The sequence below is a fragment of the Mizuhopecten yessoensis genome, unplaced genomic scaffold, assembly GCF_002113885.1.
Source record: "Mizuhopecten yessoensis strain PY_sf001 unplaced genomic scaffold, ASM211388v2 scaffold8057, whole genome shotgun sequence".
Lineage (NCBI taxonomy): Eukaryota > Metazoa > Mollusca > Bivalvia > Pectinida > Pectinidae > Mizuhopecten > Mizuhopecten yessoensis.
This window is the reverse complement of record NW_018407357.1, coordinates 718,072-730,812: the sequence shown is the minus strand read 5'-3', so window position 1 is coordinate 730,812 and position 12,741 is coordinate 718,072. Positions and strand designations below refer to the sequence as shown.

Here is a 12,741-nt window from a genome sequence, read left to right as displayed (position 1 = left end):
GTGATGGTCTGTTAAGGGTGAAGAAAGAGAATTGGCTAATAAGTTTATTACGGAAAAGTTGTTTAGGTTAAGGAAGGAAGGAGGCAATATATTTAAGGTGGAGGAGGGGGATGGTTAGGTCGTTTGGGCGGTGCAGGAGAGGGGGTTAGTGGAAGAGGAAGGACTAGTTTCTTTAAGCTTAAAGATTGAAATGTTCCATTTATCTAAAGTGGAGCTGTGGGGTGAGTTATTTGTAATATAGAAAGGCTCATATTGCAAAACCAACAAGTGTTTATTTGCGACGTTTCACACACAAAATGGAGAAGAAGTTTATTCATTGCAGACAAGAGAGGATTTCTTTGTTTTAAGATTGAGGAAGGGATGGAGTAAGCCCTTTTTTGTTAAGGAATGGAGGGAGTTAGCCTTTTTAGGTTGGAGGAAGGGAGATGGTGAATCTATCTAAGATGGAAGTGCCGAAAAATTCAGTTTGCTAAGAGCTAAGGAGGCGGTGAGTGGATGTTTGTTTAAGTTGCATTAGAGGAGGTTACTTAGTTCACGGTTGATGAAGGAGGAGGCTAGTTTGTTTGAGCTGAAGGAAGGGACGGGCTAGTTTATTTAAGATGTGGTTTGGGAGGGAGGAAGTTCGTTTATGTGGAGACGGAAGGAGGTTAATTTTTTTAGGAAGGATAGTAAAGGACTTGGGTTTGGTAACGGTTCAGGAATGGAGGGAGTCCATTTAAGGTAGAGGAGTAAACGGAGTTAATTTGCTTTGAGTGGAGGAGGGGAAGAGGTTTGCATAGAGGATGAGAGAAAAAGCAACCTTTAAAGTTGAGGAAGCGAGGATCTAGTTTGTTTAAAGTAAAGGAGGCGAAGTGGATAGTGTATTTCAGGTGGAGAGAGTAGGGGTGATGAGTTAGGGGAGAGTAGCATGTTTATGATTGGTGATAGAAGGATTTAGTTTTGAGGGTTGAAGAGAAGATGAAGGGGTTAGTTTGCTTGGGTTGAAGATGTAGAAGGTGTTATTGTAAGCGGAGAAGTTGAGGAAGTAAGTTTGTGTGAGGTAACGGTTAGTTAGTTTTCAGAGTGGAGGACGGGAGAGGGTTAGCTTTTTATAGAGGATGACCGGCGTCTGTGTTGCGAAGCATTAAAAAGGGAGTTCAGGGGTTTGTTTAGGGTTGAGAGGAAGAAAAAGAGGGACTTACGATGATCCAGATGGAAGTGGTGAATGTTTATACCTGATGACAATTATGTCTGATCTTTAAAACAGATCGTTACGGTCCCCAAGATCTGTTCCATAAACATTTTAAAATAAATAGCTGATCCTGCTTTCCAATGCACATTTATGATCGGTCGACATTTCGTTTGCTAAAGATTGTTATCATATGTTGTATTTCAAAACGACATGTATGCAATATGGCGTATAAAAATAATGAACGCGTTCGGGTGCATTACAACTTCCGGAATGACAAAATCGTGATGGCAAACAATCTCCAAGGGAACGTTATTCTATCATTTTATGAGAAAAAAATGTAAAAGAGGGGGATTGCTTCAGTTTAATTATCTTCCGTAATATCGCTAAAGTTTTTAAAATTCCATTTGGTCCGGATGCCATGTGTGTGTCTCCGGAAGTAGTTAGGCTGTGTTACGTGATAGATACGTCGCTATCTTCATGGAAATCTATATACAACAATCGTTTTAATCATATGGATTGCAAATACGGAATTTAATTATCTCTGTATTCAAATTAAACAGTGTTTTATCATATTTTCTTTTACATTTTGAATTCTAATAAGCATTGAACTTAAAGCACTAAGTGAGTACTAGTAATCAAACAATGGCATCACAGGAACAGAAAATTAATTGACAAATGCTGTTAGGCTAGATAATATTTTTTCGCGGTATAAAATATTTCCTGTTGGGAGATGTAAACGTTGATAAGTTAGAAAGAATTGCTTCCCTTGTTACCGTAGGAACGGGTCTGTTGTGGTTACCGAAATATTCAATCGGAGTTACGTCCCTTCCCTCACTAACAGGTCTGTACATGTCAATGAAATTGTGTTGGGCCGTATGATTCAAAATTGACATAATGAAGTTGTGTAGTTATTGATCATATTTTGGTTGGTCAGAAAATCATTTAACAAAATGACAGCAGATAAAAATCCTAGCATCGTTCAATACGAAGTACAATGTACTTCATATATTGTATGATAAAAAGAGACTTGTCACTAGCAAAGAAAGAGAGATGAGAATTGTAAATTAAGCGTCGTGACATATAGTATTGTTATTTATTTATTTTTTAAAGCGATGAAAGTAGCTTTTAAAAACCAATCATTGGCGAACCTTATTGCTTCAGTTTAATTATCTTCCGTAAAAATATAGCTATTCCCTCGTGCATTAAGGAGATTGTCGGAGTTGTCATCTCAACTTTCACTGTACCCTACAGTGAGGCTTCCCATTCACTGTCCCCTACACAAAGGCTTCCCATTCACTGTACCCTACATAAAGGCTCCCCATTCACTGTACCCTACACAAAGGCTTCCCATTCACTGTACCCTACAAAGAGGCTTCCCAATCACTGTACCCAAAATCGAGGTTTCCCATTCACTGTACCCTACATAGAGGCTTCCCATTCACTGTACCTACATAGAGGCTTCCTATTCACTGTACCCTACATCAAGGCGTCCCATTCACTGTACCCTAAATTGTTTCCAACTCCCTGTGCTTAAATATTGAATATATACTGTTTTTACTACAAAGAGGCTTCCTATTCACCGTAATTCCTTTACTGACGAACCCCCTCCCCCTATTCACAGTACATGTCTTAACTGTGACAACATTCTGAGCCTGTGTGTCACCATTATTTTTCAATATTGCAACTGAAAACCTTTAAATTTGCAAACCTTAGAAAATAATTTGCCTCGCTCTGTTAAGCTACACAACGACTCGCTCTATGCATCTATAAAGATAGTACCACCCTCACTTTTTGCTTGAGAGAAAAAGGACTATTCCAAAAATATTATTTGAGACTTTAAATTCCTTCAAATGCTTTTGATAAAATACCAAACGTCACAGAAAACAACGTAACAATATTTTAAGATACATATGTACTCTCAAAACACAAAAATATCACACAGAACTTCTATTTCCTATGGCGACGTCCGTTACTTACCAATGCACTGTATATACTTAGTCAAATGCATTGTTTAATTAGACTGTAATATTTGTTTAATTTTACTGTGTTTCCATGAGATGGATTTATGCGATATTTAAAAATACAATATTGAAATGACCTAAACCTCCATTGATTTATGCAGCTTATTATATTCAATTCAATTCAATAATTGCTCATTTATAGATAAATACCAGGTAAGTTGCACAATAGATAATGCCCCGGGCCCCGTAGAGAAGAACAGAAATTAACCCTCCCCTTACTTCTTTCCAAAACACTGGACCCGCCCCTAACTTTAAGATACTATGCGTAAAGACAATGATCATAATTTGTTCACCTCGTATACAATGTATATCCATGAAGGGCGGAGGGGGGAGGGGCTGAGGGTGGGGGGCATGCATCACTGACCCCTTTAACTATCTCTATCCATGGACGTTCTGTAGTAACACTACACGTGTCATATCAGGATTGAATTAATATGATATTATTGATAATAATTCTGTGTTTATATTACTGCTTGTGTCATTTATCCTATTGAAAACAACTTCGTAACCAGTCTGCATAATTGCAATAACCGCTTTCCTCTGATTGACATATCTAGGTAGCTTCTGCGCATTTGACAAACTCAGTGCCAGTGGCGGTCGTATACAGAAGGTTTCCTTGTCCATCGCAGAAATCGGACAATGTTTCGTCAGTGGTCAGTTTTGCCTAAAGGGATTCTTCGGTCGAGCTTGTGGGGCAAATTTCTCTGACAACAATGAGTTAATTAATAATTATGTATTAGTTTGTAATCGAGATAAAATGAAGAAACTTTTACAATATTTGAGTGGATATAATTAAAGTTTCTCCGAACGGAAAGAAAGAGGCCATACTGTAGAAATATATATATTGACATTTCTGGGCAAAAGTTTAAATGAAAATTTGACTCAAAATTCTTTTTTATATATTAAATAAAAATGCTTTGTAGAAATTCTTTAAATAAATATTTCTATCATAACTTATAATTGATTTCATTTTTTGTTTTTTATAAAATTCAGTCATCTATGATAAATAAATAAATGGAACGTTTTTTTGGGAAAATCTTGGTTAGTACATCAAATATATTAAAGGCGAGGCTTCAGCTGTCACAGCGCCACGTCATACCAATCAGATCGTCGCGCTTGCGGGTGTAGGCGGGGCTTCGATAAGAGAGTAAATTTCATTCACAAATGTTCTCACTAGCTCTGGAATGCCTCCATTTCTCATTCATAGATACGATCGCCCGGTGTCTGTGTGCAGTCATTGGTTCACGTAGTCGTTCAGTTCGGGTGGCCTACTTCACCTATAAATAGAAACGCAGGCCGGCAACGCTATTGTATTATAATGTCCACATAATTTTCAATAAATATAAACATATAATTATCATTCATATATGTGTGTATATTTCAAACAAATAAATATCTTATATTACGTAAAATATAGTTGTTAATCCTAGTGAGTCAAAGGACTAGTAACAACGTGGTCCTTTTCCTCTCCAACAGCAGGTAAACCGACAGATAACCTGGAATATTCACAAAATCAATCCTAGATTACTCAAATCTATTGATATTTCTACACACACCAAATCAACGTTAAGCTATGTCGTCTAGAATAAAGTTCATCTTGAAATATATTTCTTGAAGAACAATACGTTGACAATAATCGCCGGATAGCCGCCGATAGACCCCAGTCGGCGAGTGTTAGTAGCTTTGTTTACGGGAAAAGAATTATCTCATGAATATTCATATTTTGTGTTCAGATGAAAAACGTGAAATATTGCTTTGATTTAATTCATTGAAAATGTCGATACTTCGTGAACAGTTATATATGTATTCTATAGTCATTTTGCACTGAAAACTGTACTTATACTGATAATGATTATCCGTATTTATGACAAAATCCAAATCGACCGTTAACATTCTCCCAACCTATCCTATCACGCATGCGCAATGGTTGACAAAGGGGCCCTGGTCGGTGATCGCATGTATTGCTTTACATAGAGTTAGGGTGGTATATAAAGACGGAGGCACACTGACAGATTGTTGGCCGGTGAGCTCTCATGTGGGCAACACTGCTGCGAGTATCTCACTTTTCTAAAATTTACTAACTACCATTGAATGACCGGCCAAACCAGACAATATCATTACGACTTTCTACCTCAGACAAAAGATTGCTAACCACGTTTCTACTGACAAATACACCGAGAGGGCTGGCTGTGATATAAGAATCGGAGAGCGTACCTTGTGAAACGTTACATGTGGACTGTGTCTTATTTATTCTCTACAGGAAATATCTCTGAATTAATATCGAGTTGTTTTCATCTTAATTTATAACAGTGATCATCCGATCTTTGAGGAAGATGAACATGTTGATGTGTTGTGAGACAGAACAGCTCCGGAGAGCTTACAAGGACCCTGTGCTACTGGAAGATGATCGTGTTCTCAACAACTTACTTATAACAGAAGATCGATATCAGCCTTCGCCAACTTACTTCAAATGTGTACAAACAGACATTAAACCATACATGAGGAAGATGGTCGCCGAATGGATGTTAGAGGTATTTTATACTGTATGCTTTACTTTGCCTTCCTGTAGTGTGTGGGGCCTGGCCACTCGCTGTGTATGATAGAATCGGAAGGGAAGAAAAGAAAATATTTCATTATTTTCATTGATTGATCTGGGTGACAACTGAATAATCATTAAGTTTACGATCAATTGTTGATCATGATCTAAATGTTTACTTTTTATTCGATATGGTTTATTTAATATGATTTAATGAAATCTGAGGCGTACATCCACTCACCACCTCCATACAAGATGGCGGGGCATGGAATGCATTCACACTTAACATTTAGTTAGTAATTTCAACTCGTCATAACTTTTTTATTTCTAAGTAATAAGTTATTTTTTTTCCATGGTTAGCTAGCATAAGATCTGCAGTTTTCGATGATATCATGATTGTATGTGAAATTTATCTCTAGACATTTTTTCGAATTTATATTTAGGAAGCATTTTTACGTCTAAAACACCCACGTTTTTGGCTATTTTTGCAGAGGTGGCTAAATATTAGTGGTTACTGTGGGTTTATTAAAGCTTTTACCTTAGTTATTTTTCCATGGACACCTAGAATAGGATTTATAGTTTGCATTGCATCAACAATTTTTGCAATATCTTGAAAATTGTGAATTTTATGATTTTTTTCTATGACTGCCTAACAAAGAGACTAGGACAGAATTTAGTGGGGGCCGCTAGATACATACATGCGCACTGGTTACCGGCGAGGGCATGTGCTTTGTAATAGCCAATGTGAATTTTTCTTGATTTTAGCTCGAATGTACTGACATTCCTCTCATATCCAGGCACAACCATCGCCCAAATTGACAAAGCGAACTTAGAAAATTTCGGTCGAATTTTTATATTGATTTTTAGGTCAAAAATACTTGGTTTCGTTAATGTTTTCCACGTTTCTAAAATGCAATAAAGCTGATTAAATAATATTGTGCATTATTATATCTTTTATTTTTATTTTCCTTCAGGTTTGTGAAGAACAGAAATGCGAAGAGGAAGTTTTTCCACTAGCAATGAATTATTTGGACAGATTCTTATCTGTGATGGACATTCCCAGGAATAGGCTACAACTTCTTGGATGTGTGTGCATGTTTCTGGCATCAAAATTAAAGGAAACGAATCCACTTACTGCAGAAAAACTTATTGTCTACACAGACAACTCTGTTGGAATCGAGGAATTGATGGTACATATTGCTTTGTGATTAAAATACCGGAATTACACTTGTGAATTAAATCATATTTATTACTGGACCCCTGTTTTAGATATTAAAAAGATTTTTTTTAATTCATTAAAAAAATCATCAGTTTTCTCTTTGGTTGAAATGGGAATCTAGAATTTGATGAAGTTTTCCTAACGTTACTTTTTGGTTAAATGCCAAGTGTTGGGTTGATGGACAATAACGTACTACCTGATACAGGTAAATATAGGCAAGCCGAGGTATGTCAGTCATGCCTGAGGTAATCATTGCTGGCGGAACTACATTCCATGGTTTATACTTGATAGATTGAAGCTAAATAAATACGCTAGTATTTACCTATTATATGTTAGCCCGTTTAGAAATTCCTTTATTTTTCCCTCTTTGATATCTTGTCCGGGTAATGACACAATTGTAATTTTCTTATTTCAGGAGATGGAATTAATAGTTCTAAATAAACTAAAATGGGACCTATCGGCTGTGACACCTCATGACTTTCTCGAACATGTTCTAAGTAGACTTTGTATGGACAAGGAAAAATGTGAATTAATCAAGAAACACGCTCAGACGTTCGTGGCACTGTGTTCAACTGGTGAGTACTTCTGACGTCACTAACTCGTATTATTATGTATAACTTTGTAGTTGACCTAAATATTAATTGATCTGTTGTGCACCAAATGATTTGAGCAAATGTCAAAATTTGTAACGGAGATAGAGGTCTAATATTTTGTTGTGTCATATTCATGTTTGTGGTGTCGGTGTTGTTACATTTTACTATAATCGCCATTCATAAAACCAGCGGTGAAATAGGATACCCCTTCACTGTTGCTGTGTATATTGCACGCGTTCAACTTAGGCTTCTACTGTTCATTCTGGCAGACTCTGCTGATAGCGTTGGTATGACAGTTTGTCATCATAATCTATCTCCATTCGCCCTGGTATATGAAACATGACCTCTAGAGAACGGAAATGGTGGTATTTTTAATTGACCAGCATTTGGCAGGTGTGAGCGATATGAGAAATTTGGGATTAGCCCTTGAAAGGGATTTGTGGTTTAGAGCTAAGGACGTGTACCTTTAGGATTGGTCAAGCCATATATAATCCAATCTGTATCGAATTATTGTCAAGCTTGCAAGTTATCCTGGGACGGAAACCTTTCTATACGACTGACATGAAATAAGGACAATGTTTGTGTGTATTGCACATTTATTTTTAGCTTTATTAATATTCTCACGTATAACTAGACAAGTCATCCGGAGTTGCTTCCCTTTCACTTAACCACATCGACGTTTCATTCAGCATTGTCATAAATCGATCAAGATTACACTTAGTGTATATATATTGAGTTGTAATTTGAAATATCTTGATTAATTACATGACAAGTGTTCTGTCCCGTGTATAGTGACCTACTGAAATAGCCCACCTGACACAGGTGACAAACCCAATATACAACTAGTCGGGTATCGCAACACGGCAGCAGGTGACAGCCGAGTGGCCCCTAGAGATCTAAATGATTCGTATCGGTCAATATTCTATAACTGTTTTAGATTTTGTATCGAATGAACATGTTTCACCTTAGTATTTATGACCAAAATTAAAGCAAGTTGCGTTTGATATCAACCACGATTTAATACTTTTAACATTTCACTTAATGAGATGCTCTGTCAATTCTAACGAAATATATTTGTATTGCAGATTGCAAATTTATGATGTATCCTCCCTCCATGATTGCCGCGGGGAGCGTGGGGGCCGCCGCACATGGTCTGCTAAAAACTAACGACCTCAATGCACAGCTGCTTCACAGGCTACACGAAATCACAAGTATAGATGTGGTAAGTACCAATTTCTTACACATTTTTTATGGAAACAGCACCTTAATTATCAGTAAAAAAAATGTTATATTATCATTTAGACAACAACAACATGGAAATAGTTTTTCTTAAAAAAATCCATTGTCAATTTTTGTTCAGTTAGCCTGAAGCTAGCCACTCCCTTATTCTAGTCACTGGTAAATGACCTTGGGCTCCAATCGATAGGAATAGTAAATCAATTTATGGTGCGTCTGCTTTGGTGGTCAAGGTTTATAACACCTGTGTGTAATGTCCAGACTTGACCCCCTAGCCTGAGACTGACCAGCCAGCAGTCGTGGCATGTCATTGATACCCAGTCTACCAGTACTCCGCCCAGGGATAGTCAATACTAACAGCATACGTCGCGACTGTGTTTCTTACCGTGTTGCTCTATTTACCAGGCTTTTGTTTATCGTAAAGAAATCATGTAAAGGCAACTAAATAGAAACACGTGGCTCTTTTATTCACGTCTAAGTTTCATGGAAGTTCTAATTCTGTTCACAGTAGGCAAGTTGTTGAATGCCGCCAAACTGTCAATTTGCAACTAGAGTTACACGCTCGTTAGAGATATTTTCGCCAGAAGTCTGAGCCCGAACTACTTCTATTTAATACAGTTAAGACACCAGAATTGTATAACACTTTTCCCGACACTAAATGTCTTCTTTTTGTGTGTTTTTCAGGACTGCTTGAGGTCATGTCAAGAACAAATTGAACAAACGCTAGCCACAAATTTATCCAGTATGGCGCAAACGTCCGACGCGCCAATGGTCAAAGTCGATCGTGATCACCACCATCATCACTTGGAGGGTCAACCTACAACCCCTACCGATGTCCAAGATATTGTGTTTTAAATTCTAAAAAGAGACAAAACTTTTGTTCCAATCGCTGCCAAGAAACTTTTGCATTTTGAGTCGACACCAACGAATATATTATGTATACGAACTTTTGAAGTGTTTCTACTTGCGACCAGGAGCACGTGTTTCTTCTGCTCCCGATAAGATGTGATGCCACAATTGAGAAACCCGATGATGTTATTAATTAACTGACGTCACGTGGTTTACGTGTTCAAACTTTTTCTCATAAACGTCATCAAGCTTGTGCGTTAATGTGACGTCAGAGTATTATGTGTTCAAAAAAAATGTGATAAAAATATAATGTAGCCTTTCCGATGTCACTTTTAACGCTCAGCTTGTAATCATTTCATTCACTTGTCTCAACTTCGAAGGGACCAAAAACCCCACCGAAAATGTTTTCAGAGGTTTTGTTATCAGGCGGAGGCGTTAAAGCCTTTGATGTGTTATTGTACATAATGTTGCCATTAAGTTTTCATGTTGAAAAAAATGCCATTGACACAAAAAATACATTAATTATTTTCGCTGATTCTCCCCTTCCCCCAAATTGTTGACTATGTTACCTCCGTCACGAATTCACCATTTCAATTTGATCCTTTTTCTTTGCGGTAAAGGTTTCAAATTTATTTTTAAAAACAATTTGGAAAATTCCTACATTGCCACTAATTATGTTTTGACAATTGTATGCAATTTTCCCAATTGAAAAAGAAAAGAAAAAATTGTAAATCGTGGATTGACCGGAGAACCAACTAGTGCTATGGATATATATGTAAACGTGGTGTTTTCGAGTGCAACATGGGACAGGGTGCTAGAATAGAGGCATATAATAGCTAACGTTCAGATACCAACTTCATCCCGATCGAAATTTCAAGAAAAGTTTTTTTCATCAACTCATCTAAAAAGAGTACGACGAGACCGGTTCAGGTCTCTCGTGAAATGTGTTCAAATATATATTTATTTTATATTTAAGTTAACATATTTTTCAACTAAGTTGGAAAACGATGCATTTTGATATTTTGAATTATTTTATTTATTGAAGACGGGAGTATTGGAAGTCCTCGTGTTCCTTTCGTGCAAGAGAGCGTGGTATTTGTGCCATTTTATTTGCTTATAAAAATTGAAATATTTCTAATTGTGATAAAAAAAAAAACTATCCCAAACTATCTTACCTCTGATTGTTGATAGAAAGTTTGGAAACTTGGGTGCCTATGATCGGCATATTTCTACCTCGGTTATTCAAAGAGTATCGACCGAATCAATCCCCCTGTAACTGAAAGTAACCTGACTACCGCAGTCGCCTTAGGAACAAAGACGAAACGTAAAGCGACTACACCTAGCTGTGTAATGTATTTTTGTGTTATGAAATGCCTATCCATTTATTAGTAAATATGTATGTATGCTGAAAATCCAATCTATTTACTTGCGATTAGGTGGAGAAGAGAATTTGTATTTATTTTTTTAATTGAATTGATTGCCCAGTCGTGTGTACTTATCGAGTATAATGGAGCGCCTAGCCAGTTTACATATAGGGCAGTTTGGGGTAGGTCGGATCCCCTTAGGCAAGTCCTTGTGGTGTTCTTTAGAAGAACACAAGGAATTGTATTGTTGGACAGGGGGCGCTCCTATACACTTTTTTTTTTTTATCCCGCTTTATTTTTTGTGGCAGTATTTTTTTTTTATTTTACATAACATATGGAGACCGATAGGCAGTGGCAATAGATATGATAGAAATATTGTCTTTCAAGGTTAAACTGCAAAGCTACGACGTCTGTGATAGAATCCTATAATAAACTTTGCGTACCTAGCAGACCTTCGAGCTGACTGGTACAGGTCTTGTACGATTTCGTTTTGCGAGAGTCACAAGCCCGAGAGTACGGAGTATTTAATGGAGTAATTTGAATGTGAGGAAGACTTTTTCCGAGTTAGAAGGCGCATGATTGGTATATATGAGAAGCGAAAGGAGACGTGGAAACATCTTTTAGAATTTCAAGTGGATTAAATTAATATTTTTCTCATATTTGTGTTGATAACAGTTCAAAAGCACATTTTGAATTTATATTTTTAGTTTTTTTGAAGCAACAAAACGTAGATAATCTACGTTATTTTACTGTTATTTTATTTGAAAAAATAATCGAATTATGTTGGGGAAAATGAAATATATGTTAAAAAATTAAACCTACTACTTTTGCTTAACAGTCCGTTAAATTGTTCCATTCTATTGGTTTGTTGACCATGTGCTCCTTTGTGTACGAGAGAAATGTGATTCTTCGGCTACAATCCGGAGATCGGTTTCGATGTTAGGTAGTCCAGCTATCTCGGGTGTGATTTGTCAGAGGGTGGTTTTGTACCTTTCCTGTGTGAAAGGAGGGACCAAATGTTTGGGACGGGGGACAGATTTGCCGTCCCCTTGTACCAAAAACAATGAGCAATTTTGTTTTATGGAAAGCAATAAAATAAAATGTTCAAAATTTCAAAAAGAATTTCATTTGTCTGTGTTTTTTACGTACCGGTAATATCTCGACTGAAACTGGACACAAGTGACCCCTGACGACAAACTGGACACAAATGACCTCTGACGAAAGAAGAATGAATGCTGGAAGACACATTGAATTGGTGTGTTCCAAATGACGGAGTCTGACTCGACTGACATAGCATGGCATTTTTTTTAAATTTCACCCTACCAAGCGAGGGTAAGCCTAACTATCATTCCGAAGGACATGTACCCATTCCAGTCTGGTGGGACACACGCGACGCCAAAGTGCTACCATATATATACAGTGATATACTGATGACACTTTGTGAATGAAGCCAAAAAATCAAAGTTTAGGATATTGTAAATTCAAATTTGGAGGTAAAACGTGAGTATTTTTTCCCACCTTCAGTGGAACTATGTGGTAGGCCTATATCCGGTTTTTTCTTAAATATATTAAGGAAAAAATAGAGAGAATGTTGTATCTCTCTCCGTCAATTTATTTTTCTGCATGCTACAAGAGGTTACCGGGTGCTAGCGGACGCCATAATACTGACTCCGCTTTGATTCAGGTGCCATTTGTTCGATTTGAAATGGCGGCTTAAGTTATTTTGCTGATTAGGTTAATCTGGAAGCTCAT

The 12,741-nt window shown here is 37.1% G+C and overlaps 1 protein-coding gene across 1 annotated transcript; it reads left to right on the top strand.

Annotated features, from left to right (window-relative positions):
* Nucleotides 1-5,132: 5,132 nt before the first annotated feature.
* On the top strand, nt 5,133-12,111 carry LOC110454764 (G1/S-specific cyclin-D2-like). Its single transcript, XM_021504457.1, has 5 exons — nt 5,133-5,723; nt 6,703-6,918; nt 7,363-7,522; nt 8,626-8,762; nt 9,461-12,111. Exons 1-5 carry the CDS (start codon nt 5,526-5,528, stop codon nt 9,629-9,631), a joined length of 882 nt encoding a protein of 293 aa, XP_021360132.1. The 5' UTR covers nt 5,133-5,525; the 3' UTR covers nt 9,632-12,111.
* Nucleotides 12,112-12,741: the final 630 nt, after the last annotated feature.

Coding starts and splice junctions, on each gene's coding strand:
- LOC110454764 (XM_021504457.1), top strand. CDS start 5,526: ATGAACATGTTGATGTGTTGTGAGACAGAACAGCTCCGGAGAGCTTAC. Junction 5,724..6,702: donor TCGCCGAATGGATGTTAGAG/GTATTTTATACT, acceptor ATTTTCCTTCAG/GTTTGTGAAGAACAGAAATG. Junction 7,523..8,625: donor CGTGGCACTGTGTTCAACTG/GTGAGTACTTCT, acceptor TTTGTATTGCAG/ATTGCAAATTTATGATGTAT.